The sequence below is a fragment of the Saccopteryx leptura genome, chromosome 1, assembly GCF_036850995.1.
Source record: "Saccopteryx leptura isolate mSacLep1 chromosome 1, mSacLep1_pri_phased_curated, whole genome shotgun sequence".
Taxonomy (NCBI): Eukaryota; Metazoa; Chordata; class Mammalia; order Chiroptera; family Emballonuridae; genus Saccopteryx; species Saccopteryx leptura.
The window spans coordinates 309,992,752-310,018,290 of NC_089503.1; the positions used below are offsets into that span (position 1 = coordinate 309,992,752).

At 47.7% G+C, this 25,539-nt stretch overlaps 1 protein-coding gene, 1 non-coding gene and 1 pseudogene across 2 annotated transcripts; 2 read left to right on the forward strand and 1 right to left on the reverse strand.

Moving 5' to 3' along the window:
• Positions 1-2,207: 2,207 nt before the first annotated feature.
• Positions 2,208-22,953, reverse strand: LOC136388398 (ubiquitin-ribosomal protein eS31 fusion protein-like; annotated as a pseudogene).
• Positions 4,769-4,870, forward strand: LOC136390261 (U6 spliceosomal RNA). Its single transcript, XR_010748688.1, has one exon. It is a non-coding gene; the product is annotated as a U6 spliceosomal RNA (small nuclear RNA).
• A 64-nt stretch (positions 22,954-23,017) lies between the features above and the next one.
• On the forward strand, positions 23,018-25,277 carry H1-0 (H1.0 linker histone). The gene has a single exon (XM_066358361.1). The coding sequence runs from the start codon at positions 23,329-23,331 to the stop codon at positions 23,911-23,913; it is 585 nt and encodes a 194-aa protein (XP_066214458.1). The 5' UTR covers positions 23,018-23,328; the 3' UTR covers positions 23,914-25,277.
• Positions 25,278-25,539: the final 262 nt, after the last annotated feature.

Here is a 25,539-nt window from a genome sequence, read left to right on the forward strand (position 1 = left end):
CCTCATAGGGACTTGGTGAAGATTACATGAGGCAGCTCATGTAGAGCACAGAGGACACTATTTAATAGATCTTCATTGTTATGCTGGAGCGACTCAGTCAGAGGCCAGCTTCTCTGGATGGAGAGAGGGCCCCAGGATCATGGTGTGTGTGTTCTTAGCCAGGGAGCCCCTTGAGGGCCAGTTGCAACAGAGTTCCTGCAACCCAGCACAGTAGCACAGTGCCTGGTGTTGAGCAGGAATGCTGGCTCCTAGCAAGAGTTGACTAACAGTGTGAACAAATGGCTTACCTAATGTATGAAACTGAAATTAGAGTTGTCTTGGGATTGTTTATCTTACCTTGATCACCCCTCTGGACTTGGAGTTTCATAATGATGGGCTCATGTCTGATTTGTATTTGTTCCCGGCTCCAGTTTCTGGCAAAGAGTGAGCCTCAGTGGGTGAATTAGGATATATTTGGCTATAAGGGGCAACCATAATAGCTAACCAAGAAAGGCATTTCTGTATCTTATCCAGAGAAATCTGGAAGGGAGGGATCCCAGGCTGAGCCATAGAATCTGGGATCCAGACTCCTTATATCTTTATAGCTAGCACCTAGACCCCATCATGCACAGCCTCCATTCATAAATGCACCACATGGTCCAAGATGGTTGCTCTAGATCCAGTCAACACATCTTCATCGCAGCCAGCAGGGAGGAGAGGTGAAATGAAAAAGAGGTAAAAAGCCTGTGCCAGTTCTCTATTAAGAAAACTCTAGCACAACACTAATACTTATACTCCTTTGGCCAGAACTTGGCCACATGGCCACGCCTAGTTGCAAAAGAGGCTGAGAAGTGCAGTTGCCATTTTGAGTGGCCATGTGCCCGAGCCGAACTCAGAGGCTGATCACTGTTCTTCAGTGGGGACACTGAAGAGTGGCTCCACCATTATCAGTGTTTGCTAACTCAGCTGTCTGAGATTCAGAGAGCTTCTGAGGAATTCTTTGTCCGTCTGGAAACACATAAACTGTACTCCAGCCTGTACAGAGAAAGGATAGCAGTAACTTCTGAGAAAAAGTGAGACAGCCAGGTAATGGTTGAGGTCATGTGCTTTAGAGTCTGAAATGGTTTGGTTCTAGCTCCAACACTCACGGTTCACCTGTGTGATCGTGGGCTGACCCCTTGACTTTTCTGAGCCTCTGCTTCCTCATCTATAAAGTGGGAATAATAACCCCTGCTTCAGAGGAATGTCATGGGGAGGCAATGATGTCATAAACACAAGGCACTTAGCACAGCTCTAGGCCCAAGGGGACCCTCAAGAAAACATCTCAGAGAGGTGATGGGGCCACCTAATCCAGCAGAAGTTTAGGGAATTGGGAAAAGGCTCAGCCACCAAACGACCTGGAGGAACCAAGTTTTTGGCCACTTTTATTATATCCCTTCTAAGTTTAAGAAAGTGTTATTTAGCCCTGGATGGGTAGTTCAATTGGTTGGAGCATCACTCTGAAGTGCAGAGGTTGCCAGTTCAATCCCTAGTCAGGGTATATATATGAACAGATCGATGTTCCTCTCTCTCTCTCTCTCTCTCTCTCTCCCTTCCTCTCTCGCTAAAATCAATCAATAAATGTTTTTTTAAGTGTTATTTACTATACAAGTGAGGTATATTAATCTTTAGAAGAAAAAGCAAATGAGCTAAGTTTAAAAATATATATATCATCAAGCCTGACCTGTGGTCAACAGAGGGGATGACTTGCAGTAGATAAAGTGTTACTGGTTGAAAGCCCCGGGCTTGCCCAGTCAAGGCACATATAAGAAGCAACTATGAGTTGATGCTTCCCACTCCTACGCCCCATCCTGCCTTTCTCTCTTTCTGTTTTCTCTCTAAAATCGTTAATAAATTTACACCTAGAGCTAAACTGTATTTTTTTTAATATTTTTATTTTATTTATTCATTTTTAGAGAAGAGAGAGAGAGACACAGAGAGAGAGAAGGGGGGAGGAGCTGGAAGCATCAACTCCCATATATGCCTTGACTAGGCAAGCCCAGGGTTTCAAACCAGCGACCTCAGCATTTCCAGGTCGATGCTTTATCCACTGCGCCACCACAGGTCAGGCCTGTATTCATTTGTTGACTATCCTGTCAGACTTCTGTAATTCTGTATATACACATAATTTTGCATACTTATATACTTCTTGGGGTGTTAGTTTATGCTGTTTATTAACCCACATGCAATTACTTGTCATCTGGTTTCTTGCAGCAATAGGTCAGACATTTGCCACAAAAATGTCTGTCAAAGTGGCTGGCCATAAAAACTCCAGCACCGCATATATCTGAAGGGCACTCCCAACAAAGGTGAATGATTTTGCCATTTTCATTCACTTTGTAATATTTAAGGACAGCTAGCTAAACCTTTTCTCTTATGCCAGTTCTTCTTGGGAGTGGTGCAAGACTGCTTCTTTTTCTTGGCACAACCAGAATGTCTCAACATAAGATGAAGAGTGGACTCCTTTTGAATGTTGTAGTCAAAGTATATCCATCTTCCAGTTGCTTGCCAGCAAAGATTAGTGTTTTTATTTTTATTTTTTTTATAGGCAAAAGTTTATTTAGAAAGTCACAAAGGTAGAAGAAGTGAGAAGTGAGCTGTTGAAGAAGTCAGCCAGCTGGGCTGTGTGGGCTCAGGAAACAAGTTAGAGAGGGAAGAGGAAGGCTCTTGGTGCTTAGGAGAAAGAAAGCAAAGATACAAGCCTTGAGGGAGAAAGGGGGAGGAAAGGCAGAGGCGTGCTAGGGAGAGGGAAGGGGAGGAAGAGGGAGAGAAAGGGGGGGCACTGAGAAAAGAAGGGGGTGGGGAAAAGCACAGGTGTGCTGGAGAGAGAGCCCACTGAAGATCCATCTTTGCTGATCAGGAGGAATTCCTTCCTTATTCTGGATCTTGGCCGTCCCGTTTTCTCTTGTTTCTGAGTGTTCAGCCTCAAGAGTGATGGTCTTGCCTTGGCCGGATGGTTCAGATGGTTAGAGGATCATCCTGAAGCACAGAAGTTGTAGGTTCAATCCTCAGTCAAAGCACATACAGGAACAGATTTATGTTCCTGTTTCTCTCTCTCTCTCTCTCTCTGTTCCTTTCTCACTAAAATCAATGAATAAAAAAACTATTAAAAAAAAAAGTGGCAGTCTTCCCATAAGGGTTTTCATGAAAATAATGCATCTTGGCAGCAGTTCCATCACAGATGGTAGATCAGAAAGCTACATAATTCTTATTTATTTATTTATTTTCAGAGAGAGAGAAAGAGACAGAAAGAAAGGGGGAGAGATGAGAAGCATCAATTGTAGTTGCATCACTTTAGTTGTTCATTGATTGCTTGTCATAAGTGCCTTGACCTGGGGCTCAAAAAGAGCCAGTGACTCCTTGCTCAAGTCAGCGACCTTGGACTTCAAGCCAGTGGTCATGGAATCATGTCTGTGATCCCACGCTCAAGCCAGCGACCCTACACTCAAGCCCGATGAGCCCAAGGTTTAAGGTGGTAATCTCAGGGTTTCAAACCTGGATCCTCAGTATCCCAGGTCAACGCTCTATCCACTGAACCATCACTGGTCAGGTACTACATACTTCTTTTAATGTAAAAAATTATATACCTTTCATGGACTCACACTACACAAAAGCTACTTGACAACCTCAAAATGCTAAAAACTACCCTGTTGAAATACAACTTTTTTACCTCTTGATATATTAACATCTCTCTATGCTAACAAATTGGAGAGCTCTATTATTCTTACTAGTTTCATAAAACCTAGTAGTCTACTGGGCCCTCTGACTGTTTCACATATAAGTTTTTTTCCAATTTTTCTAAGATTAAAAATAATACTGCAGTGAACATCTTTGTACACAAATATTTGTGTGAATTTCTGGTTATTTCCTTAGGTTAGACTCCTATTAGTGGGCCTCTTTTATGTTTTAAAACTTTTGGTCTCTCAAACAAACTACATTCAGGGATAAGAGATTCCCATATTTTAAAAAAGTGAAGCAGGCCCTGGCCGGTTGGCTCAGTGGTGGAACGTCGGCCTGGCGTGCAGAAGTCCCGGGTTCGATTCCCTGCCAGGGCACACAGGAGAAGCACCCATGTGCTTCTCCACCCCTCCCCCTCTCCTTCCTCTCTGTCTCTCTCTTCCCCTCCCACAGCCAAGGCTCCATTGGAGCAAAAGATGGCCCGGGCGCTGGGGATGGCTCCTTGGCCTCTGCCCCAGGCTCTGGTCGTGACAGAGCGACGCCCCGGATGGGCAGAGCATCGCTCCCTGGTGGGCATGCCGGGTGGATCCCGGTAGGGCACATGCAGGAGTCTGTCTGACTGCCTCCCCATTTCCAGCTTCAGAAAAATACAAAAAAAAAAAAAAATGAAGCAAAACCATATGAAACTACCAGTCAAAGCTGTGGGTCAGCAGGAGAAAATCCACTGTTCCCACATTGAATTGATGTAAATCTTAGCCAAAAGTAAAATGCTTACCACATTCGTGAGTCTCTGAGTCTCTGAGTCTCTGCTGCCTTATTGTGGGCAAACTCATCATTTCTATCCAGGTCTGAAATACCAACAGTGATGATGCAGCTAAAACTTACACTGCAGCCTGACCTGTGGTGGCGCAGTGGATAAAGCGTCGACCTGGAATGCTGAGGTCGCCGGTTCAAAACCCTGAGCTTGCCGGGTCAAGGCACATATGGGAGTTGATGCTTCCTGCTCCTCTCCCTGTTCTCTCTCTATCTCTCCCCCTCTCTCCCTCTCCCCTCTCTCTCTAATAAAAAGTGAGTGCTCGCTTCGGCAGCACATATACTAAAATTATACAGGAGAAGATTAGCATGGCCCCTGAGCAAGGATGACACGCAAATTCGTGAAGCGTTCCATATTTAAAAAAAAAAAAAAAGTGAATAAATAAAATCTAAAAAAGTAAAAATAAATAAATAAATAAATAAAAATAAATAAAACTTACACTGCACTGATTTCATGTGTCAGACACTTACATATATATATGTAGTACTTTATATACATATGTATGTAATTTACATATATGAAATTTATTATATACATATCACATATATATATCTATTCATATACATATATACACATTTAGTGTTCAGGAAAACTCTGTAAGATAGGTGTTATTATTCAATTTTATTGATTGATTTTTTAGGGAAAAAGAAACATCAATTTGTTGTTCTATTTATTTATGCATATCATTGGTTGATTCCTTTTTTAAATTTTATTTGTTTGTTTGTTTGTTTTTTACAGAGACAGAGAGTGAGTCAGAGAGAGGGATAGACAGGGACAGACAAACAGGAATGGAGAGAGATGAGAAGCATCAATCATTAGTTTTTCATTGCGCGTTGCAGCACCTTAGTTGTTCATTGATTGCTTTCTCATATGTGCCTTGACCGCAGGCCTTCAGCAGACTGAGTAACCCCTTGTTGGACCCAGCGACCTTGGGTCCAAGCTGGTGAGCTTTTGCTCAAACCAGATGAGCCCGTGCTCAAGCTGGCGACCTCGGGGTCTCGAACCTGGGTCCTCTACATCACAGTCTGACGCTCTATCCACTGCACCACCACCTGGTCAGGCGGTTGATTCCTTTTCTTTTTAATGTTTATCAATTTGAGAGAGAGAGGGAGAGGGGGGGGGACAGGAACATCGATTTGTTCCTGTATGTGCCCTAACCGGGGATCATACTGGCAACTTCTGTTCTTCCTGATGCTCAAAACAACTAAGCTCTCTGGCCAGGCTTTTGGTTGATTCCTGTATGTGCCTGATCAACCCACAGACTTGGCATATTGGGATGATGCTCTAACCAACTGAACTACCCAGCCAGGGCTGAAAGGTACCATTATTATTCCCAGTTTACAGTGGAGGAAACTGAGGCACAGAAGGATCATTTTGCCAAGAGTTTCATACCAGTAAGTGGTAAAACCCAGATTACATGGATCTATAGTGCTTGGACCTGGCCAGTGTGCTGGACTTGTGGATTTTGAGTGGGTTGATGAGCTCCAGCCAAACTTTGAGTATATAGGAGAGCATTCATGGGCCCAGAGAGGGCTAGCAAACTACTTTAGGTCACACAGCAGATTTAGGTGCTTCTCCCACCCACATTACCTTCTAAGATGTGTTTAAACACTTTCAATACCCATGAGTAAAGGGACCTAAACTTTTCTAAAGAAGCCACAACTCAGTTTATGCCCACACCTCTCCAGGAGTAGCTCTTTGCTCCCAGCCAGCACTAAAGCATGTTTTGAACACCGCAGAGTGTGATGCCAATTGCATTTGGGCCCCAGTTGGGCATGGCCCTTGAGATATAGCAGCCAGGCCTTCTGTGTGAGCCTCCTTGCCATCCCAGGCATCCCAGCCTTGGCTCTAGGGCCCTTAGGCTGCTGTTGCTGGTCAGGGCACTAGGAGTGCATTTGAGAGGGTGGTGCATGGAGTTAAAAAACTACTATTTCGCCCTGGCCGGTTGGCTTAGTGGTAGATCGTCGGCCTGACGTGCAGGATCCTGGGTTAGGTTCCCAGCCAGGGCACACAGGAGAAGCGCCCATCTGCTTCTCCACCCCTCCCCCTCTCCTTCCTCTCTGTCTCTCTCTTCCCCTCCCACAGCCGAGGCTCCATTGGAGCAAAGTTGGTCCGGGCGCTGAGGATGGCTCCATGGCCTTTGCCTCAGGTGCTAGAATGGCTCTGGTTGCAACAGAGCAACACCCCAGATGGGCAGAGCATCGCCCTCTGGTGGGCATGCCAGGCGGATCCCAGTCGGGTGCATGCGGGAGTCTGTCTGACTGCCTCCCCGTTTCCAACTTCAGAAAATACAAAAACAAAACAAAACAAAACAAAAAAACTACTATTTTCCTAAGCACTCCCCAGCCATAAGAGATTGTGACTCCCAGCCATAAGGTATTGTGACTCTAATATTTAATAATTCTAACCTATACGAGAACTCTAATGTAAGTATAGAATTCTCAGCTTCCATAATTTGATTATCTCAAATTATTTAATTCTAAAAGTCTTTGACCTTTATTCCCAAAACTGGAACCAAGGAAGGCCATTGTTCCTTCCTCTGGGCAGTAAGGAAGCGCTGACCGGAGGCCATCCGTGTTGGTGGACAGCTGGTTTAGGTACCTCAGAGAGCAGGGGCCACAACCCATGTCCTTTACCATCTTTTCCTGGAACCTTTGGTCTTGCTTTATATTGTGTGTTGCTTTCAGAATGCCCTAACCCCTCCACGCCCAGGGACCCCTCCTTATCTCTTCTTGCAGGCAGGCTTTTGCTCAAGTAAAGGGTCCCAAGGTCAAGCTCAGCTGACTGCTTCAATAGCAGAGTATGTGCCCCAAGGTAAGGAAAACAGCTGGTGCTGATGTTGGGTATTATTGCTTTTTTTTTTTTTTTTAATTTTTTTAATTTATTCATTTTTTTTTTAGAGAGGAGAGGGAGAGACAGAGAGAGAGAGAGAGAGAGGAGAGACAGAGAGAGAGAAGGGGGGAGGAGCTAGAAGCATCAACTCCCATATGTGCCTTGACCAGGCAAGCCTAGGGTTTCGAACCGGCGACCTCAGCATTTCCAGGTCGACGCTTTATCCACTGCGCCACCACAGGTCAGGCCGGGTATTACTGCTTTTTGAAAAAAGAAACACAAACAGCCCCTCCATGTGCTCTGGGCTCCAGGGCGTCAAATTTAGGATGGGGTGCTCCAGGGCCTTTCCTGGGAGTCCTCCATCTCCAGGGGCTTCCAACCTCTGTAGTATGGCTGCCTGTCCAACAGTTGCCCATAGCTAGAAAAGACAAACTCTGAGTGTTTGAGATGATAGGTGGGCAAGTCCAGCAAGAAAATGGTCCCAGAGCAGGGCTAAGGGGGGAACTCAGGTTAACCACAGGTAGAACCAGGACTTGCACTCAGTCTCCCTGACACAGCCCAGCCTGAGTGCCAAGTCTGGGACCAGTATAGGATGTGGCCTCATCCTGGGCTTGATGTGGGATGAGCAGTCAGGTGGAAAAGACTGGCTCAGGAATCTTGAGCAGGACCAGAGTTGGGGAGGAGGCGTATGGAGGGAGCCCCCAGACAGGACTGTAAAAGGGTCTCTAACCTGGAGGTACTCAGGGTGGGGCTCTAAGGACTGGGACCAGAGCCAGGGTCAGCCTCACCAGGCTGGCACCCCTTGCCTCTCTCAGGTACAGAGCTGAGAGTGGGCCTCGCCACCAGACTCACTTGGCCTTGAATACTGTTCCTCCAACTTATTCTGTACATTTAAAATTTACAGGTGAGCTGCAAGAATAAGACAATAAATACCCACACATCCTTTGCCTAGGTTCACCAATTGTCAGCATTTTTCCACCTTTGCTTTCTCTGTTGTGCTATTAGTATCTATGTCTATATATGCACAAATCCATCCACCTTTATCTTTGTCTAAATATATATTTTGCCGAAAGATCTGAGTTGCAGATATCCTGACGCTCGCTCAGTCCTCCAGCATCCATCTCTTAAGTAAAAAACATTCTCTTACATGCCCAATGTGCATGTTCTTGGAATGGAACATTGGTACAATATTATCTAATATATGCTCCATGTTCATATTTCCTCATTGTTTCAATAATGCCCTTTATAATTTATTCCTTTTTAAATTTGAGGTCCAATCAAGGATCATGTATCGCATTTAGTTGTCAGGTCTATTTGTCTTTCATCTGGAACATGTCTCTTGCTTTTGTAGTCTTTCGTGACTTCAACATTTTTGAAGGGTTCAGGCCAATCATTTTGCAAAACATCCCTAATTGTGAGTCTGTCTAGTTCTTTCCTCATGATTAGATCCAGGTTGAGTTTGAGCAATTTAAGGCTCTTGATTCCTAGAGGCAAATAGTTACCCAAATGTGTTGATATCATGTCCTATGTACTCTGTGAACAGGTGAGGAAGTGCCCAGCTCACTCCCAGCACTATTCTCATTTCTAAAAACCTTAGTTAAGCCTGACCAGGTGGTGGCGCAGTGGATAGAGCGTCGGACTGGGATGCAGAAGGACCCAGGTTCGAGACCCCAAGGTCGCCAGCTTGAGCGCGGGCTCATCTGGCTTGAGCAAAAAAAAAAAAGCTCACCAGCTTGGACCCAAGGTCGCTGGCTCCAGCAAGGGGTTACTCGGTCTGCTGAAGGCCCGCGGTCAAGGCACATATGAGAAAGCAATCAATGAACAACTAAGAAGTCACAACGCACAACGAAAAACTAATGATTGATGCTTCTCATCTCTCTCCGTTCCTGTCTGTCTGTCCCTGTCTATCTCTGCCTCTGTAAAAATAAATAAATAAATAAATAATAATAATAAAAAAACCCCTTAGTTAACATCGAAGGTGCCTGACCAGGTGGTGACGCAGTGAATAGAGCGTTGGACTGGGATGCCAAGGACCCAAGTTCGAGACCCCGAGGTCGCCAGCTTGAGCGCGGGCTCATCTGGTTTGAGCAAGGCTCATCAGCTTGAGCCCAAGGTCGCTGGCTCGAGCAAGGGGTTACTCGGTCTGCTGTAGCCCCCCGGTCAACGCACATATGAGAAGTCAATCAATGAACAACTAAGGAACCGCAACGAAGAATTGATGTTTCTCATCTCTCTCCCTTCCTGTCTGTCCCTATGTGTCCCTCTCTCTGACTCTCTGTCTCTGCCACACACACAGAAAAAAAAAACATAGAAGGTGACAAACACGAGGCCCTGGCCGGTTGGCTCGGTGGTAGAGCGTTGGCCTGGTGTGCGGAAGTCCCGGGTTCGATTCCCGGCCAGGGCACACAGGAGAGGCGCCCATCTGCTTCTCCACCCCTCCCCCTCTCCTTCCTCTCTGTGTCTCTCTTCCCCTCCCTCAGCCAAGGCTCCATTGGAGCAAAAGATGGCCCGGGCGCTGGGGATGGCTCCTTGGCCTCTGCCCCAGGCGCTAGAGTGGCTCTGGTCACAACAGAGCAACGCCCTGGATGGGCAGAGCATTGCCCCCTGGTGGGCATGCCGGGTGGATCCCGGTCGGGTGCATGCGGGAGTCTGTCTGACTGCCTCCCCCTTTCCAGCTTCAGAAAAAATACAAAAAAAAAAAAAAAAAGGAAACAAACACGAGACTGAAGGTGACAAACACAACACTGCTGTTGTTTCAAGCAGCACAGCTTTGCTTCCTTACGAGATCAAAGTGGCTATAAGTATTTACTTGTCTATAAATGATCTTTCTCCCATCAGGGCGTTACCATTTTTCTCTTAAGGATTTGTAACAGTATTTTATATGCTAAAAATAATTACTATTGCCTGACCTGTGGTGGTGCAGTGGATAAAGCATCAACCTGGAAATGCTGAGGTCGCCGGTTCGAAACCCTGGGCTTGCCTGGTCAAGGCACATATGGGAGTTGATGCTTCCAGCTCCTCCCCCCCTTCTCTCTCTCTCTGTCTCTCCTCTCTCTCTCTCTCTCTCTCCCCCCTCTCTAAAATGAATAAATAAAAAATAAAAATAAATAAAAATAATTACTATTTATTATATTTACTCTAAAGGTATTTTCTATATTACTTTTTGCCTTTTCATCATATGTATGTTTTTGACATTATGAAGATTCTTTACTAAAAAATTAATACATGCTTATTGTTTATAAAATTAAAACAACACTGGTGTAGGTCCTGGCCAGGTATCTCAGTATGTTAGAGCATCGTCCTGATATGCCAAAGTTTCAGGTTTGATCCCCAGTCAGGGCATATATAAGAATCAACCAATGAATGCATAAATAAGTTGAATAACAAATCAATGTTTCTCTCTCTCCCTTCCTCTCTCTAAATTCAATTTAAAAAAAAAATTCAGTGAGAGGAGGGGAGGCAGAAACAGACTACTACATCTGCCCCGACCGGAATCCACCCAGCAAGCCCACTAGGAGCAATGCTCTGCCCACCTGGGGTATTGCTCCTTTGCTCAGCAACTGAGCTCTTCTTAGTGCCTGAGGGGGAGGCCATGGAGCCATCCTCAGCGCCCAGAGCCAACCCACTCCAACTGAGCCATAGCTGCAGGAGGGGGAGAGAGAGAAAGAGAGAAAGAGAAGTGAGAAGGGGAGGAGTGGAGAAGCAGATGGGTGCTTCTCCTGTGTGCCCTGACTGGGAATCAAACCTGGGACATCCACACGCCAAGCCAATGCTCTACCACTAAGCTAACCATCCAGGACCTAATATCAAATTTTTGTGTGTGTGTGACAGAGACAGAGAGAGGGACAGATAGGGACAGACAGAAAGGAAGGGAGAGAGATGAGAAGCATCAATTCTTTGTTGCAGCTTCTTAGTTGTTCATTGATTGCTTTCTCAAATATGCCTTGACCAGGGGGCTACAGCAGAATGAATGACCCCTTGCTCAAGCCAGTGACCTTTGGGCTCAAGCCAGCAACCATGGGGTCATGTCTATGATCCCATGCTCAAGCCAGTGACCCTGTGCTCAAGCCAGATGAGCTTGCGCTCAAGCTGACAACATTGGGGTTTCAAACCTGAGTCCTCTGTGTCCCAGTCCGACGCTCTATCCACTGTGCCACCAGCTGGTCTGGCCTAAAATCAATTTTTTAAAAAAGGTTTTATTTTTTCATTTTACAGAGAGAGGAGGGGAGGGGAAATCGAAAAGCATCAACTTGGTTGCTTTATTTTAGTTGTTCATTGATTACCTTGACTGGGGAAACCCAGAGTTTCGAACCAGCAACCTCAGCATTCCAGGTTGATGCTTTATCCACTGCAACACCACAGGTCAGGCTAAAATACATTTTTTTAAAAAGACAAGCCCTGGCTGGTTAGCTTGGTTGGTTAGAGCATTATCCCGAAACACCATAGTTACAGGTGTGATTCCTGGTCAGAGCACATATGGCAAGCAACCAACGAATGCACAACAAAGTGGAACAACAAATGAACGCTTCCCTCCCTCTCTCTCTCTCTCTCTCTCTCTCCCCCTTACCCTCACCCCCTTCCTCTCTGTCTAAAATCAATCAACCAATAAAAAAAAGACAACACTGGTGTATAAATTAAAACGAGTATATAATAAAATTAAAACATGTTTAGCAATTTTCAACCGTCTTCATCTCATGGCACACAGAAACTATTTACTAAAAGTCTGCAGCACACCAAAAAATGTATCTTTTGTCAATCTAACACACACAAAAAATAGACATAATTTTGATTCATTTATCCCTGATGGCTATTGTTGCATTGGCTGTTGTGATTTTTTTTAATTTGACAATATAAGGGAAAGGAGGTCAGTGTCCCTGAATAGCCAGCTATTGCACGTTTTAGAAATTCTTACGGCACACTGGCTGACAAATGCTGCTTTTAGGGTTAAAAGTAAAAAATAAAAGCCTGCCATGACCCAGTTCCACTTCTCACAGAAAACTGAGTAATAATGTGGCGTGACCCCACGCATATAGTCACGGCCCATTTGCGGAGCGTGGAGAATGGCCAGGTCACAGTGCTATATGGTTGTTTTTTTAACCAATCTCTCAAGGACTCTTGTGCATTTATTGGTAAGAAGCTCAGTGTCTCCCTCTTGAGGTCTCTTCCAGAATAGTCTGAGAATCCCAGGGGTTCCCTCCATCCAGAGGGGCCAGTCCCACTTCCCCAAGGGCCAGGTCGGCCTGCCTGTGGGCCCTAAGGTTACAACGCTCTCCTTCATACCATGGGCTCAGTCCTTGCTCCCTGAAGTGGGAATGATGTCCGAATGCATGGGCCCGGCAAACTTCCAGCCCACGCCACACATGGCCACTGCCTCCTCACAATGCCCAGCCTCTGGCTCTGAGCTTGGGCCACCTGTCCTCACCTAGCACCTAGCACTATGTGCCAAGCACATAGTAACTACTCAGTAAATGTGAACTACTATTATATACCTGTGGAGAGAGCTTCGAATTTCCCTGTTTTATAAAATGAGATCCTCCACACATATTTTTCTTAGCTTGCTTTTCTCAGCATACCGTAGACATTTTCATGTCTGCACATGCAGCCTCCCCTCCTGTGTAAGTGCCACAAAGCCTTCCTAAGGGTGGTGTCCACGCAGCAGACTAAACTATCCTATGGGTCAAAACCTTCTGTCTTTGTCTCGGTGATGTCTTCTGTTGCTTTAAATCTTAGAAAACAAGTTAAAGTTTAGTTCAGTTAAATTAGTTAAAGTTTAACTGTGAAGCTGTTACCTGCATGCTCATTCCTTTGTCCCGGGGAGTGTTTGTCCATCATTTGACTCTCAAGCCACGTAGGGCTGCCATGTTTTCCTAATTTGGGAGAAGCAGGTGAGAGATCAGCTTTTTCAGCATGAGGCTGAGGGGGGGGGGGGCCAGAAGAGCCTTCTTTTAGCGCAGGAAAGGGGAAGGCCACTGAGAAAGGGTCCTGGTGCCAGACTCCCTGGCTATCACCATCGCTGGGCCCACCCTCCTCCTTGCTTTCCCTCCAGGAACTTGGGAGTCTTTCCCTAAACCCCAACAATGAATCCTTTAGCAAGTCCTGTGGACTTGCCCTCTTAAATATTTCTCACATTTGACATTTGCCCATTCTTTCTACTTCCATTGCCATCTCTTTTTTTTTTTTCTTTTCTCTAATTTCATATTGATTGATTGGTTTTAGAGAGGAAGGTATGTGTATGGGGAGAAACATTGAAATGCTGTTTCACCTATCCATGTATTCACTAGTTGACTCTTGTGTGTTCCCTGACCAGGGATCAAGCCTGCAACCCTGGCGTATCAGCCCATGCTGCAACCAACAGAGCTACCCAGCCAGGGCACTTTCATCTCTTTAGTCCAGTATCTGCATAGTTGAGATGGCCTCTACTGGTCTTGCCACCCTCTTTCTGCTCTTCCCTAATCCATCTTCCACACTGCAGCCCGTGAAAAGCACAGGTGTGACCTGGGAAAGCTGAAGCCACACATGTTGCTGCTCCTTTCTATTCGCACCAGGACCCTTACAGTAGAAAATTCACAGCAACACTGGAAAGCAAGAACCTGCAAACAACTCAGATGTCCAAACAATCTAGTAGTGGGTTAGTTTCCTTAAGGCTTCTCTAATAAATTGTCCCAAATGTGGTGGCTTACAACAACACAAATATATTACCTTATGGTGCTGGAGGCCAGTAGTCCAAAATGGGTCTCACTGAGCTAAAAGCAAGGGGTTGGAAGGTGTGTGTCCCTTCTGGAGGTTCTAGGGGAAGATCTGTTATTTGCCTTTTTCCAATTTCCACAGGCAGCATGCATTCCTTGGATTGAGTCAGGTCTCTTTCATGATGCCACCTCTCTGGTTCTGATTCTTCTGCTTCCCTCTTCCCGATTTAAGGACATTTGTGATTACGTTGGGCCACCTGGATCATCCAGGATAGTCTCCTATCTCAAGATCAGCAACCTTAAATTCCATCTGCAACCTTAACTCCTCCTTGTCACATAACAGAACATATTCACAGGCTCCAGGAATTAGGACATGGACATCTTTGGGAACCATTCTGTCACAAGTAGAATGGAGACCAACTGTGGCCTCTTCCTATAGTAGAATCACATTCGGGGGTGGATTCACTGTGAAGGGACCTTGCCAAAGTCTTAAGGTCGCTCTCTTTTATTATTTTTTCCAAGTGAGAGAAGGAGAGATAGAGAGACAGACTACCACATATGCCCCGGCCAGGATCCACCCAGCAACCCCCATCTGGGTCCAATGCTCTGCCTAACTGGGGCCATGCTCACAACTGAGCTATTTTTAATGCCTAAAGTGGAGACTCCACGAAGTCATGCTCAGCACCCAGGGCCAATGAGTTCAAGCCAATCGAGCTTGGATGGTTGCAGGGGGGAAGAGAAAGAGAGAGAAGTGGGAGAGGGAGGTGTGCAGAAGCAGATAGTCGCTTTTCCTGTGTGCCCTGACTGGTAATCGAACTTGGGACATCCACATGCCTAACCGACACTCTACCACTGAGCCAACTGGCCAGGGCCTTAGGATCCCTCTCTTGTCCAAACCCCTTCTAAGACCCCAAGGAATCCCCAAGTCACTTGTAAGGCTCTGAGAAGGACCCTACCCATGTGGATCAAACAGTTAATTAGTGAAAAGAGTATATTTCTGGAAGTTGTAATGCTTGTAGTATTTATCAGTTTTTTTTAAAAAAATCTACAACTTGTAAGTTCTTTTCTCATTCTAAATATAAGTTCAGTTATTTGCCTAATATTCTATTAAATTTTATATATTTTTTTAAAAGGACCCCCCAAATTGTAGAAACTTAAGGCCCTACAAAACCAGTACGTGCTCTGATCACAGCAGTGAATATGAATGAGCCTCAGATGCTTGCACCAATGTGGATTACTCAAAAATGTCACACTGAGTAAAAGAAGCAAGTCAGAGGAAAAACACCCACAATATGATTCCATTTGTATGTGGTCCAAAACCAGGCAACACCAAGCTGTATAGTGTACGGGAATAAAGCCATATATGGGAAAACTATAAAGAAAAACAAGAGACTTGTTTACCTAATTTGAGGGTAAAGGTCACAGAGATTTGATCAGGGAGAGGCACAAAGGGGCTTCTGAGGGACTGGTGATGTTTATTATTCTTAACTTGAGCGATGGGAACATAGTTGTTCATTTCCATATTGGTTTTAGAATCATAAATGTGTTGCATAATGTCTAGCATGAATGATAGTGGTCATAATTTAAATTTTTATCTTAAAGTAACTGGATTAATTTTTTAAAGAAACTTAAATTTTTGCCTGACCAGGTGGTGGCGCAGTGGATAGAGCATTCACCTGGGATGCTGAGGACCCAGGTTCGAAGCCCCAAGGTCGCTGGCTTGAGTGCGGGCTCATCCAGCTTGAGTGCGGGTCACCGGCTTGTGTATGGTATCATAGATCTGACCTATGGTTGCTGGCTTGAGTCCAAGGTCACTGGCTTGAGCAAGGGGTCACTGGCTTGGCTGAAGCCCCCTGGTCAAAGCATGTATGAGAAAGCAATCAATGAGCCTGACCAGACGGTGGCGCAGTGGATAGAGCATCGGACTGGGATGCAGAGGACCCAGGTTTGAGACCCTGAGGTTGCCAGTTTGAGCGCGGGCTCATCTGGTTTGAATAAAGCTCACCAGCTTGGACCCAAGTTTGCTGGCTTGAGCAAGGGGTTACTTGATCTGCTGTAGCCCCCGGTCAAGGCACATATGAGAAAGCAATCAATAAACAACTAAGGTGTCACAATGAAAAACTAATGATTGATGCTTCTCATCGCTTTCTGTTCCTGTCTGTCTATCCCTATCTATCCTTCTCTCTGACTCTCTCTCTGTCTCTGTAAAAAAAAAAAAAGAAAAAGGAAAAAGAAAGCAATCAATGAACAACTAAAGAGCTGCAATTAAGATTTGATGCTTCGGCCCTGGCCGGTTGGCTCAGTGGTAGAGTGTCGGCCTGGCATGCAGAAGTCCCGGGTTCGATTCCCGGCCAGGGCACACAGGAGAAGCGCCCATCTGCTTCTCCACCCCTCCCCCTCTCCTTCCTCTCTGTCTCTCTCTTCCCCTCCCGCAGCCGAGGCTCCATTGGAGCAAAGATGGCCCAGGCGCTGGGGATGGCTCCTTGGCCTCTGCCCCAGGCGCTAGAGTGGCTCTGGTCGCAACAGAGTGACGCCCCGGAGGGGCAGAGCATTGCCCCCTGGTGGGCAGAGCATAGCCCCCCCGGTGGGCGTGCCGGGTGGATCCCGGTCGGGCGCATGCGGGAGTCTGTCTGACTGTCTCTCCGCATTTCCAGCTTCAGAAAAATACCAAAAAAAAAAAAAAAAAAAAAGATTTGATGCTTCTCATCTCTCTCCATTCCTGTCCATCTGGGTCTCTCTGTCTCTTTTCTCCCTCTCTCTCACTAAATAAATAAATAACTTTTATTTATTAATTTTAGAGAGACTAGAGAGAGAGAGAAAGGTGGGGGCAGGGAAGTGGGAAGCATCAACTTATAGTTGTTTCTCGTATGTGCCTTGACCCAGCAAGCCCACGGTTTCAAACTGGTAACCTCAGTGTTCCAGGTTGACACATCTTCATCCACTGTGCTACCACAGGTCAGTTAAAGAAACTTACATTTTTGAGCTTAAAACTCTGCAGAGGTGCCTGACCTGTGGTGGTGCAGTGAATAGTCAACCTGGAATGCTGAGGTCACTGGTTCAAAACCCTGGGCTTGCCCTTGTCAAGGCACATATGGGAGTTGATGCTTCCTGCTCCCCCCCACACACTCTCTCTTTCTCCTCTCTAAAATGAATGAATAAAAATAAAAATCTTTTTTAAAAAAACCTCTGCAGAGGCTTTTCAGTGCACTTACAACAAAATTTACACCCCTTGCTGTGGCTAAAATTACTGCATGCTCAGGTGAGTTCACTTCTCTGACGGCATCTCACACCACACTGCCCTTCACTGTCCCCATACAGCCACACAACACCTGATCAACGTAAGCCTGCCTGTCACCCCCTCTCACAGCCCTGTTACTTTCCTTCTAGGAACTTGAAACAATTACAATTTGCAATGATATCAATGCCCAACCTTCTTCCTGGACTCGAGTGCCAGGAGGCCAAGTGCCTTTTCTGTTCTGGTGCCTGACTGAGCCTCCTCCACTTCTAAAGGGCTGTGGCTTATACAGTTCTGGTTGAGGCTCACACTCTGTGAGGGGGATGAGACAGTGAGACAGATGAGAGAACAAGGCAGACGGGAGAACACAGGGAAAGGGGGCACGATCTGGCGATGGAGGGGTGGGCGATGGGGGAGAAGGCGGGGCCAGCAGAGTAGTTCCCCTCACTATTCAGGAGATAGCTGCAATGCCCTGGAAGGTTGTGTGTCCTCCTCTCAACAAGGTTCTGTGGTTTCACTTTGTCTAAGAGCTGCCACTCAGCCCTACTGACTAGCTATCATTTACACTTCTTTTTAAGGTTTTATTTATTGATTCTACAAGAGGGGGGAGATGAGAAGTAGTCGCTTCATTCTAGCTGTTCATTGTTTGCTCGTCATATGTGCCTTGACCAGCCCAGCCCACCTTCTTGAACTGCAACCTCAGTGTTCCAGGTCAGTGTTTTCTCCACTGCACCACCACAAGCCAGGCCATTTAAGATTCTTTAAATTGAAAAGCAAGGAGCATTTAGGGACTCAAGGGATCAAACAGAGGACAAAGAGCCACACTGCTGCAAGGTGACTACAAAGTGCTCTATCACCACCTTCTGCTCTCTGCCCAACCAGGAATTTCTCAGAACATGGCAACAGCCCTGGATGCAAGCTGGACTTCACTTGGGCCACAGTGGTTGTGGGGGTATTGTTCACATCCCCATTCCTGCCCAGTTATGCATGTAGATAACTGTGTGTGAGAAATAGAATAATGGCTCTCCAAAGATGTTTGTGTCCTGAACCCTGGAACCTGTGACTAGGTTATGCCACATTGCAAGAGGGAATTAAGGTTGTTAATTGGCTGACCTTGAGATGGGAGATTATCCTGGATTATCCAGGTAGCCCGATGGAATCTCAAAGGCCCTTAAATGGGGGAAGAGGGAGGTGGAAGAAAGAACCAAAGAGATGGCAGCATTAAAAACAATCAATTGTTGATAGCTTTTATGATGGAAAGGTTCACAAGCCAACAAATGCTGCCTGCCTCTGGAAGTTGGGAAGGGCAAAAAACAGATCCTCCTCCTTAAGCTTCCAGAAGGAATGCACGCCTATTGACTCCTTGATTTTAGCCCAAGGAGACCCATTTTGGACTACTGACCTCTGAAACTGTAAGATAATAAATATTTGTTTTAAGGTTGGGGAAATTTATTACAGCAGCAGCCAAAGACTCTAGGTCAGGTAATTTGTTCTTTTCCTAGCTCTCCTCAAAGTAAAAGGCAGAGGCCTAAGGACAGCCAGTCATAACTCTCTGACCTCATCTGGGGCACTGAGATGCAAAATTTTCTCTACTTTTTAAAAATTTTTTTATTGATTTGAGAAAGAGATAGGAAGAGTGAGAGAAAGGGAGGAGAGAGATGAGAAGCATCAATTTATAGTTGTTTCACTGTAGTTGCTCATTGATTGCTTTTTATATGTGCCTTGACTGGGGGGGGGGGGAGGCTCAAGCCGAGCCAGTGACCCTTTACTCAAGCCAGTGACCTTGGGTTTAAGCCAGCAAATTTGGGGTTATGTTGATGATCCTGCGCTCAAACCAGTGACCTTAGGGACCAGGGACCTCAATATTCCAGGTCCATGCTCTATCAACTGGGTCAGGCAATTTTCTCTACTCTTAAGAGAAGCCTGGACATAGTCATACATCATAATATAACACTGCAGTCATTTACAGGACCACATATATGACAGTGACCCCATTGGATTATAATGGAGCTTAGAAACTATCCCCTAGTGCCCTCATAGCACACCTATAATGTGTAAAGTACTACACAAAAACTTACCATTGTGTTACAGTTGTCTATAGTATTCAGTACAATAACATACTCTACAGGCTTGTAACCTAGATACTATAGAGGAAAAGAATGTCACCCCAATACATGTTTCTTCAGCATAAGGATTATTTTGAATTGGTTAATTTTAAGAGGTCCTATCCTAGTGCCTGGCACAAAGCAAGTGAATTCCTTAGGGTTCCAAAGCCCAGAATAAGTGCTGTCTTAGAAGGTCTCAGGAGACCACAGGTGGTGCAGTGGGAAAATCATTGGCTGGGGAGTCTGTCCGCAGTCATACTCCTTCATGCTGTCCCACCTTGGACAAATCCTTTAGCCATTCTAGATCCCTCTGCCTGAAAAAAGAAGTTATGGATCAAGGGCTCAATAAATGCTGGCACATGCACACACGCACATTAGTAAGAACATGACCCCTGACACTCTAAAGCGATTTACACTTTTCTATACAGAATTTCATTTCACCTTCACCAATCCCACAAGTAGGTAGAGCCCCCTTTTTGACACCAGGGAGGCCTGGGCGTCCCTCCGCGCGACTGGATGGACGATGTCTGACCTTCTCCCCATGACCAGGGCGACCGGCGGTTGCGTAACTCGCGAGGGTCTTGGGCTGGGGGCGCAGAGCGGGGCTCCGCGGTCGCCAGAGACTACATTTCCCAGGAGGAGTTGCCAGCATCTCTGCGGCTCCGGGATTTTAAAGGGCTCGCGTTAAAGGAGGCGGAAGGAGTTCCGCCGGGTATAGGCGAGAAAATGGCTCTGCGATAGGTGGGGACCCTAAAGTAGCCTTCCCGGTGTCCACTGGGTCCCGGTTGGAATCAAGAAGTCCCCAGGCTCCGCAGAGGCGAGGTGCGGCTAATATGCAGGCAGCCTTTCCTCACCTTGCCCCCCTCGGACTCGGACACTGCGCTCAACTCTAGGGGACCCCCTCCCCTCAATTCTCCCGAATAGAGAGATAGGGGCAGTGAATTCGGCCGCTAGGGGAGGTGGGCTGTCCGCGGGTGGGAAGCCCTCGCGACCCCTCTCTCCATTTCTGGCTTCCGTTCCAGGAGAAAATTTACAGGTCGTTGGAATGGGTGGGGATAAGGATGTGACAGCTACAAAATCAAATAAAAGCCTGGGGGCACCGGGAGCTGAACCTCACAGTGCGCCCCCATCCCCCCCCATCTACCCTAACGAGTGTCTCGGCCTCCACAGGAAATAAAAAGTGGTGATGGGGGGAGTGATCACTTGACTGCCTCCCCAGGCTGGGGGGTGGGGGCAAGAATCAAGAAACAGGTGAAGAGCACTTTGCAAATTGTAATGCGCCCTGTAAATAAAATTATTTCTTAATTGTGCCCAGAGGCGGATTAAGGTTTGTTGAGGTCCCTGCACAGAAGAAAATATTGGGCCCCTTAAAGAAAAGACAGGGAAAATAAAAATACATGTTAACCATATTTTTAAATAAATAAAAAAATATTATGTACTATTAATGTTAAAATTGCACATATGAAACCAAACTTGGTGTCAGAAAAAAGTGTAAAGTTGGAGTTTTGTGGGGCCCTTCAGAAGTCCAGGCCCAGGGTACGCGACCGTTAAATCGCCTGTGATTGTGTGATTGGATTTATCCAGTCCATATTCTAAGAGGTGTACAGACCTAGGGGATGAGGGGATGACATGTCTCTGATTTGGGGGTGGAACATCTCAGACCTGGGGGTGTCTATTTGGAGACCTATTTCCCCATCCAGATCTTAGAAGCAGGAGAATTGTCTTTGAAAATAACCAAAACAAACCCACCAGAATGTTGTTTTCCAATCTGGAAGCTACAGAGTAACTGACATCAACCAAATAAGACCTTGACCTTTTGAACCAATCTGGCCCTTCATCGCTTCCCTTTCCCACCTGTGCCACCAAGATAAGCCCCAGAGAAAGCATCTGATACCAAGTCTCAGGCCTCCCCCCTCCCTCCCCCCAATCATTTGGATTAATCCATCTCTTGGTGAGACACCGAAATCCAATATGAGCCCTTTCCCCCATTCTCTCCATCCCTACTAAGACCCTGTCCTGCATCTAAACCCTCCAACCCGTCCCCCCTCCCTTCTCAATAGCCAGTGCCTGCAACAGCTCCCGGGCAATACCCAGAGACACAGTTCATCATTTTGACCAGCTATAAGTGCCCCCACTCCCGGGGTATTGTTTTGCGTGAAGAGTGATGGGCCTCTGCTTAGGGAATAAAAGCAGATTTGTTGTGGGAGATGGCTTAGGAAGCGAGCGTCCCAGAATTTCAAACAAGGGTCCCTGCCTATCAGGACCCTGCATGCGAGTAGGAGGGTGTCTCTCCCAAACAAGGTGCTCTGTCCCAGGAGTTCTGGGGTCCCTTCCGCTGGCCTGTGGGCCTCTAATTATTCTAAGAGCCCCTTAAGACTCCATAAAGACTGTGGCGCCCCTTGTTTGCCTCATCTATACCTGCCAAGTACCGGGTGGGGGCGGGGGGATGTATATATTTTAACAAAGACACTGCATCCTCCCAGCAAAATGGCGGTGGTCCCGGCCCCGGTTCCCTGACCCACCGCACACTTTCGCACACTTTCCGACGATTAGTTAGTACCCACCGAACGCGACCCCTCCTCGACCTCTCCCCCAGAGCCCTGTTTTCACAAACTCCCAAAACATTCAGAGCTTTTCCTCATCCCAGGGGCCCCCAGGACAGTCTCTGGCTAGAGCCTGTGGAGCAGCTCCTCCATTGTGGTCCTTCTGCCCCCAAGACCCCCGCCTTGGGAGGTCCTTGGAAGGGGGACTGGACCCCCCAAGCTGGGCCTCACGGGTGGGGGCAGCGGGCTCTGCCTCTGACACCCCAAAACTCCTTGGCTGAAGGAGACATACAAATGAATTCCTGGTTAGTATATATGGGAGATGTGGGGGTCTGTGAGGAGAGGAGGCGTCTTGGGATACCCCTTCTCACGGCCTCAGGGGAATGTGGAAGCATTGGGGGTTCGGCCTCAGGAGAGAACCTCCACCTCAGAGGTCAGGGGGCCGGCTGGGGGAGAGTCGATAGAAGAGGGGGAAGGGACAAAGTTTGAAAGTGCCCTTTCAACTCTTCCAGGGAAAGTTTGCTTAGGGGCCCAATGGACAAAGAGGGGGTAGAGGTGCAGGGGTCTCGGTGGCGGGATGACCCCCGAGAGGTGACTGGACCCCGGGGGAGCGACCCCTCCCCCCTGTCCCGGCTCGGCCCGGCTGGGAGTCGCCCGGCTTGGGGCCGCGTGTGTTAGTTGGGGCTGCTTTCCGGTCACTCCGCCCGGCTGAGGGACCCCGCAGCGGGTTGAGAGCCGGGTCCCTGGTAGCCCCAGGGGGGAGCTTTGCTACGGGGGGTTTCCCGCGTCGGGACTCCCCAACCCCGCAGAGCCAGCCCCCCGCAAAGGGGAAATGTGCCGGCGCACCAGCGGTCCTCGGCGCCGTTTGGGGCGCCTGGCGGTATCGGGGGGCGGCGGCTTGGCTTGCGGGCCGCCTGGCGGGGGAGCCCAGGGAGCTGGGCAGCGACCCCGGGCGGCGGCGAGGAGCGGGAAGGCCCGGGGCGGGGGGAAAGGTCGGATTTGCTCGGCGGAAGAAACACAGATGGCGGCAGCGCAGCGCCATTCCGGGCCGGGAACAGGCAGCCAGCAACCCTGTCCTCACCGCGGTCCGCCCGCCGCCGCTAAATACCCGGATGCGCCGCCCGAGCGCCAGACGCGGAGCTGGGAAAAGAGAAGCAGCGGAGGCGGTGACAGAGCCAGAGCCAGAATCAGAGCCAGAGCCGCAGCCGCACGCAGAGACAGACAGACCGGCGGGGCCGGGCCACGCAGAAGCGGCCCAGAATCCTCCCGCGGCCTGAGTTAGATCCCAGAGAGCCAGGCTTTGGAGTGGCCTGAGAGGGGTGCGAAAGCTGATACCGAGTCAGGCTTTTCTCGGCCTCTGACGGGGGTAGCCCTTTTGAAGGCGCATTCTTCAACAACAGGACCAAGGCAGCCCACCATGACTGAAAACTCCACGTCTGCCCCTGCGGCCAAGCCCAAGCGGGCCAAAGCTTCCAAGAAGTCCACAGACCACCCCAAGTACTCAGACATGATCGTGGCTGCCATCCAGGCGGAGAAGAACCGCGCTGGTTCCTCGCGTCAGTCCATCCAGAAGTACATCAAGAGCCACTACAAGGTGGGCGAGAACGCCGACTCCCAGATTAAGTTGTCCATCAAGCGCCTGGTTACCACCGGGGTCCTCAAGCAAACCAAAGGAGTGGGTGCCTCAGGGTCCTTCCGGCTAGCCAAGAGCGACGAGCCTAAGAGGTCAGTGGCCTTCAAGAAGACGAAAAAGGAAGTCAAGAAGGTGGCCACGCCAAAGAAGGCAGCCAAGCCCAAGAAGGCAGCCTCTAAAGCCCCCAGCAAGAAGGCCAAAGCCACCCCAGTCAAGAAGGCCAAGAAGAAGCCGGCTGCCACGCCCAAGAAAACCAAAAAACCCAAGACTGTCAAAGCCAAGCCAGTCAAGGCATCCAAGCCTAAGAAGGCCAAACCAGTGAAGCCCAAAGCCAAGTCCAGTGCCAAGAGGGCCAGCAAGAAGAAGTGACAGTGAAGCTTTTCTTGTGGACACTCCTGCCTGTCTCCTATTTTCTGTAAATACTTTTCTCCTCTCTTACTCATCTGCAACCCCTTCTATCCTGACTTTGAGAAACCAAATTTGGATTCCTCAGAAATTAGGGAATAGTTCATTTTCCTTAGCCAGTCATGCAAGGACAGCAAAAACAATCTCATCCCTGTAATGATGAGAATGTACTTATATTTTGTTTTGTTAATTTGTTATTAATCTACTTAGGGTTTGGGGTGAGTTTGTGTTTTATTTGGTTGGATGATTTGTTCACCATGAAGGTAAATGTTGGGGGGGGGGGGAATCGGGAGGGCAGCTTGTTTTGGCTAGTTGAGAGGGAGCCCAGAAATTCTAAGGTTTGTAGGTATCTTTAAGACTAGTGAGCTTTAAGTTAATCCTTGTGAGTTTCAGAACCTTGATGGGGAGGAGAGGGGTGGCAGCAGCTGGACACCAAGTAAGGAGGTGGAATAAACCCTCTCTGGGCTGTCTTCCACCTCCCAATGGTGAGCAGTGTGTGTGTGTGTTAGGTGGGGGTGTCCAAATCAGTTTCCTTCTCACTTCTGTTAGTCTGTACCCATGGCCTCCCTATTGTCCTAGGGAAGCAAGGGGGGCGTGGAAGTGACAGCTGGCCTGAGAAGCCGTGGCTTCTTTCAGCTGGAAACTAGCCATTGTGTGTGTGTGTGTGTGTGTGTGTGTGTGCGCGCGCGCGCGCGCGCGCGCGCGTAGGGGGCGGGGGCGGGGGGACAGGAGGGGGTCTTTGTGGCTTCAGAAAGTCTCCTGTTATGGGAGTAGAAACTTTGGGGGAAGAGTGGGGAGTCAGTCAGCCAAGTGCCTCAGTGTGCCCTCTTGAAACTTGGGTTTTTCCACACATTTGGATTGTGTCCTGGGAGTACTTTTATTTTCCCTTGGTTTTTGGTTCCTCCTTTACAAGAGGTGGCTTTGGTGGTCTGGTGAGTCGCCAGCTCTGCCACCGTCACTTAAAAACTTCCCGACCTCTTTACTTCTGAGTCTTTTCTACGTAGTGGTAGTTGGGGGAGGGTTAGTGGGCGGGGAGTGGACAGTAAGACATACTGCAGTCGACTTTTGAATTGCTAAGTAGTTTTACAGAGCTAGGTTTGTGTATGTGCGTGTAAATGTGTATATATCTATCTAGAGCTAGCATTTAGATTTCACGCCCGGGAGCTGGGAGAAAAAAACCCTGTACAGCCGTCTTTCTCATAAAATAGGGAAACGCGCAATTGCGCATCTTACCCTGACCCCCTTTTTTTAAGTGTTGTTTGTGCCGGGAAGAATTTGCTGTCTTTGTAATTTTAAAACTTTAAAATAAAAATAGAAAAAGTACAAAATCTGGGCGGTGTTTTTTTCTCATTTCTAAGACTAGACAAGGCGAATAATTGCACTGGCGAGTAGTGGCGGGGTGGGGGGGGTATCGGGGCGTTTGCACCTGAAAAGAGAAGGAGGGTTCTAAGAGTTCCACCGGGAAACCTTATCTGGAGACTGAACGTTCCTCAGGCTGCTCCTGCGTTTGGAGTCCTGAGCACCCCTCCCAAGGGATGGGTGTGTAGGCAGGGGATGAAAATGGGATCGGAAGGTCTGGTGGGCTGGGCC